Genomic DNA, 5,923 nt, shown 5'->3' with positions numbered 1-5,923 from the left:
GGATACACGGATCGTGTTCAAATCAATAGGCACGCAATGACTCTAAATAATAATGATCACGCCACCAAACACACATTCAGACTAAGGAACCAGCCTGGTTGGGAAATGAGACAAACAATAGGCACGCAATGACTCTAAATAATAATGATCACCAACACACTCAGAAGTAGAAAGTACAGGTATTTGTGTTCAACATGTAAGAAGTAGAAAGTACAGGTATTTGTGTTCAACATGTAAGAAGTAGAAAGTACAGGTATTTGTGTTCAACATGTAAGAAGTCAAAGTAAAAAGTCGTCATAAAAATAAGAAGTGGAGTAAAGTACTGATACCAGAAAATGTTACTTAAGTACAGTAACAAAGTATTTGTACTCCACTACTTCCCAAGCCGTTTCTTTTTCCTCTCGTGACCATATTTGTCCTCTTCCTCCTCAGGGGAACAGCATGGCCAAGCAGATTTCGGCGCCCTACATCGAGTGCTCGGCGCAGCAGTCTGAGAACAGCGTCAGAGACATTTTCCACGTGGCCACCCTGGCTTGCATTAACAAAAACAACAAAAACGTCAAGCGCAGTAAGGCCCCTCGCGGCAACAAGAGGATCTCACACATGCCCGGCAGACCCGACCTGGCAGCGGTGGCTTCAGATCTCCGCAAGGACAAAGCCAAAAGTTGCTCGATCATGTGACTGATCGGACCGAGGGGGATCAGACTGATGAGGACAGAGCTCAGTGCAAGCAGGAAGCGAAGGGCCGACGCTCTCCCCTGCATGCGAAAGACCCCTTATGTCTGGAAAAGGGGGTTTAATAAGCTTCAAATCGTGTACATGTTACTGGAATACTCAAAGCGTAGTAGCGTCCCAAGTTCCACCAGAAGAGGAAGCTATCTGTCAGCGAGATACCTGCCAGGGGAAGCGCCCTCCTCGGATAGCGGATGTGTTCGAGGTGTTTCCACGCAAGCAGGAAATGAGCAGGACGGGTGATGTCATTAGGAAGCGCTCGTCATTTAGAGGAAGGGGTTTTTAAAACATGTGATCTTTTGAATGAGAGCCAAAAGGGTTTGCTTCCCAGGATAGGAGCTGCTGTTTGTGCCGGATCAAAGACTCGTTGCTCGGAGGGTTTAAACACCAACTCGTCACTGTAGTCTGGATTCACCCTCACCCCCGCCCCTCATTGTGCAGAGGACACGACAAGAGGAATGACCTCGTCCTGCACACTCTGACGCTGTTTGTCCCCCCCCTGTCTCTGATATGTTGTCGGTATAATGTGAAGTCATTGGTGTGTAACTGCATCGTTGTTTTATTTTTAGCTCCATCCTGATTCTTGAGTCTGTAGCAGCCATTCTGTGCCCGTTTTTATTTCACTTGATTCCACGGATACACACGTAAAGACTCCCTGAAGATAGATTCTCCACACTGACGGCTTTGTTAACTCCTCTGTGTCATACTGGGCCGCAAGAAGCTCACTTCAGTAACACCTCCAGGATTTGGCCAACAATGTGAGAAACAAATGCAGTTAGAAAAACATAACATGTTTTAAAAACCTTAATGAAGCCTTAATGGGCTAAAAAGCGTCAGTGGGCCAACAAACGTGAAGTGAAAAAAGTGAGTAATTGTGTAAAATGACAGTTTGTGCCATGAGTCATTCTCCCAATGCACTTTAGGGAGGGAGTGGAAATGTAAGCAACCATTCAAACTTGTTTGTTAGGAGCTGACAACTCCAGAGCTCTCTGCTTTGCATTCCCCCGAAGTGTTCAGACTCTTATAAAGACTCGGTCACGCCTGAAACAATTAATAGATCATAATTAATAGGACTAAGTGAGAACATAATCAGCGAATGGAAGAGTTGTCGTGACGATGGACACGTTCATATGTAATGACTTGTGATCACAAAGCACCACATTTACCACGTTGATTTGTCTGGTTACCTACATTGGTAGGAACTGATTTAAATGCAGGAAACTGAATAAAAGGAGGCCGAAATAACATCGTTAACTTATTTTTTGCGAACATGAGGAACGTATTGACATGGTTTGAAACATAAGGTCATATAAGTGTTTCATTTGAAAACTAACAACAAACTATTTTCTAAGCTATTAAGAAACAGTGTTGTGTACATTAGTGTTATTTCCTCTCAGCAGTGCAATTAAGAAGCTGTTTGAATATCAAAGGTATTGATGCACTTTTAATGTAACCTCCCAATTATCTTTATTACAGCTCAGTGGCCCGAATCTAATCGTGATTTCCTAATCTGTCGTCTTCTCCCCGTGTACATTATCATGTTCCCTTGAATGTTGATGTCACCTTCAAATGTCTTTGCCAATGTTGTTGCTGCAATATTTATTGAATTATATATTTTCCCTTTAGAATAAATGCAAATGGAATTGAAGAGGAGTGTGTTTTCTGTTCATTGAGAGAAAAACATGATCGTTTTCAAAGTCAATGGGTTTTTATGGTGTTTATTTTTTTTAAACAAGCGTGGGAGATTTTAGCGACATTGAATACGTTTGTGAATAACCCACTTATGAATTAAGCTTATAATATGTGTCCTAAAAAAGTAATTTTATCATCATCTTGCCATTAGTAGATACTAGAGATTGCATTTACGCTTCAATAATCATATAAGTGGTGTTTTTAATGAACATTACAATACTTCTGTCTTCTTTCTTGTCTTATTACAAACACACATTTTTGGTCCGACAAATCAAAACGTTTGAAAAGTTACACAAGAGGAGAAATACTAACTTCCTCATTTAAAACAGGAAATGTCTTGCGAAAATATTCATATTAGAACCAGGATTTCATCATCAATTCAACGGATACGTGTTTTGCTAAAGCTTTTAATCTGACTAGCACAACGGACACACCTGTGATGAGTTGATTGCACAGGTGCAGCAGACATAATGCTCGTTAGTCTCTGCTCTGTAAACCTCAGACATGACGGTGAGTTTTAGTCTTTGTTTGCTCTCTATCAAAAGCTTTATGTGGGCAGTACACACACACACACACACCTCTTAGAAACCATTAATACAGTCCATATTCTAACTTTACTTTACTTACCATCATCCAGACGGTTTAGGGTGATACATGGAGATCAGTACTGAGCTTGTGACGGGTTGGAAAATGAGAATTATTCATATCAACAAAACAGTAAACCCATCTGAGCCCTCTTCGTTGAACATAGATCACTGAATTACTTTATTTAGTTGATAATGATGGAATAAAGTAGATTTTTTTTATAGCGTTTATTTGAAAGTAAATGCCTCTATGCACCGCATGTCAATATTACATTTTCGAACAGTACCAATATTGTTTTGCATGTTGAATTGCACCTATACATTCATGCTATTTTAGCTAAACTAATAGGTTTTTGACACTTTAAACGCACAACAGTGGGTCTCTCACTCAAAACAATAACAACTGATCAAGTTTGGTTGATGAGTTTTTCCTTTATATTATACCTTCAATCTCTACAGTTTAATCAGCTGTGTGAAGAATTTGGTGATTTTATTTAACGGTCACAACTCTTGCCTACATCTAAAAAAAAGAGTGCACTTAAATTCAAGATAACTTAATCTGAGTTTAAGAGTGGACATCAAAAATCAATTTAGCTTCAGCTACGAGTGGAGTCCATGTTCACAAACTACAAAAAAAACCGTGAATGCCATATTAAATGGGATAAGTATTTACACAGCAGAGTTAACATTCAGCTCTCCACTATTACAACAATGTTTCTCTTCAGAAAAACACGTCGGACTCGAGTCCTTGACTGCGCTGACATCTCTGTGAGAAGCAGGTTTTGTAGCGGCTGAAAGGAACAAAAAGCTCTCTGTGCGTCTCGTCCGCTTGAAAAGCTACAGTATGACTTCAGGCAGACAATGTTGTTCGGGCCGTGCTAAATTCCCCGGGGCTGCCGAGCATGCAAACTGCTTTTCCTCACACAGCGAGCCTATATATCACGCAATGACTTCATCACATACACGCGGCCTGAGATGTATTGGGTTGTCAGGGGCAGGGAAACAGGGGCTGTCAGGTGGAAAATAAATGTCAGAGATGAAAGACGCACAACTGGGCTCCTTACCGCTACATGGGGGACGTTTATTTTCCTAGTATCATGCATTTAAATTAGATTTAAGTCTCATTTGTAAAGCCCTAAGACTAGTTTCTCATTTCTAAGTGGTCTCACAAATTAAAAGACAGTTTGCGGAATCAAACCATTAAATTATATCCATTTTGATTAAATGTTTATGAATAATTGGTCAATGCAGCTACAATATCCGTGTAATCAAATATTTCGTAGACTTGACTTCACGTCTATAATAAGTATATTCTAATGACTAGCCAGATAGCATAGCTTAGCACCGAGATTAAAAACATAGGAAACAAAGTCACCATGCCTCATAAAACCACATCTTCTTCTTCTTTCTGCATTCATGATTTTACAGTAACATCAATGTATTTCCTGAAAAAAGGAAGTAGCCTACATTTTCAGCTTTAATCAGGTTCAGCAAGTTCTGCTTTCTAGAGCTGGCTTTGGTTCTATTTTTTCACCAGAGACACAAGGGAGTAGTGCAAGATGTAGATCAAATAACACTCTCAACACCCAGCCTCGTAAAAATGAAACGTCTGACATATTGAGCGTTTGAGCGAAGGACATATTTTCTCAACTGGAAAAACCTGCTTTCTTGCCATTTGCCGCTTTCTTTGTTGCTCTTTTTTGTCTCCATACACTCTCTGTTAAGACGCACGCACATTTAAACGGTGATGTCCAGGCATGTTCTCCGAAGGCTTGTTGAAATGCATCTGGGAAATGTGGGACATAACTCTGAAAGGGTGGAGAGCACCGACACTCAGCGAACAACACTGAGAGCATTAACTCTCAACGATAGCAGTCACTGACCCTCACACAGAACATGTCTCTTTAGCAATGTAACCTGCAGCGAGGTCCAGACTGTAATGGTATTTGGCCTGACCTACATACTGTAATAAGTCAGGAATCTGGTCTGAGCTGGCAGAAAAGTAGTCTGAAGTCTGCAGTCCGCCCTGCGTCCCACATCGCCTCATTTCACTAAGCCATGTCGTACAAGTACGGGAGGTAAAGTGATCTAATCCATTGAGTGCAGATGTGCTGCGAGTGATTTCCGCCGTTTCCCCAAGGTTGGGTTCTTATGATTTCCAGATGAACTGCTAGCGTTGACTCTCTGTAGGAATGGAAACTTTTGGTGATTCAGAGTTAAATATCTCAACTACCTTAGCATGTATTATATTGGACATTCGTACAGAGGCTGTGGCTCAGTGGATAGTGTGTTGGACTTCGAATCAGGGGTAGCAAGTTCGAGTCCCACTGTCCCAAATTGCTCCTGTGGGGATTGTCCACAGTACTGAATGTGTAAGTCACTTTGGATAAAAGCGTCTAACAAAATGACATGTAATGTAATGTACAGGCATTCATGGTCCCCATACTTGTCAACCCTCCCGATTTTCGCGGGAGACTCCTGATTTCATTGCCCTATCCCGGTTTCCTCCCGGGGTCATATTTCTCCCGCATTTCTCCCGATTTCTGACAAAATCAGATTTACACACGACTGTTTCCACTCGGACTTTAATACAGCTACACCATTGTTTGGTTTCCATGGTAACACGTCTCTTTAGTAGCGCGCGCAACTCAAAGTCTGAGAGGGTGAGGCAGATATTCACAGAAAACAGAACAAGAATCGACAACTGCTCACTCCTTTCCTGTAAAATACAGGTCCAGCCCACACATATGCTCCATCAAGGACGGTGCTACAGGCCGCAAGTCAGTGCACTTACAACTACAATAAGCATGTTAATGTTAATCTGGCAGCTCCGGCGATCCACTAGCACTGTACTTTTCTTCTAGCGCCACCATCAGGGCAAAGCGTTCACCTATCCTGTGATATATTTAAACCTC

General features: G+C 41.4%; 1 protein-coding gene across 1 annotated transcript in view; it reads left to right on the top strand.

Annotated features, from left to right (window-relative positions):
- The window catches only part of rnd3a (Rho family GTPase 3a), a 14,979-nt gene extending 12,599 nt beyond the window's left edge, over nucleotides 1-2,380 (top strand). Inside the window, exon 5 of the mRNA XM_010770754.1 lies at nucleotides 433-2,380. Within this exon, the coding sequence (XP_010769056.1) occupies nucleotides 433-681 (249 nt within the window). The 3' untranslated portion in view covers nucleotides 682-2,380. The remainder of the gene's footprint in view (nucleotides 1-432) is intronic.
- Nucleotides 2,381-5,923: the final 3,543 nt, after the last annotated feature.

This window comes from Notothenia coriiceps, unplaced genomic scaffold (genome assembly GCF_000735185.1).
Source record: "Notothenia coriiceps isolate Sejong01 unplaced genomic scaffold, NC01 NC01_scaffold00009193, whole genome shotgun sequence".
Lineage (NCBI taxonomy): Eukaryota > Metazoa > Chordata > Actinopteri > Perciformes > Nototheniidae > Notothenia > Notothenia coriiceps.
This window is presented reverse-complemented; position numbering and strand designations above follow the sequence as displayed.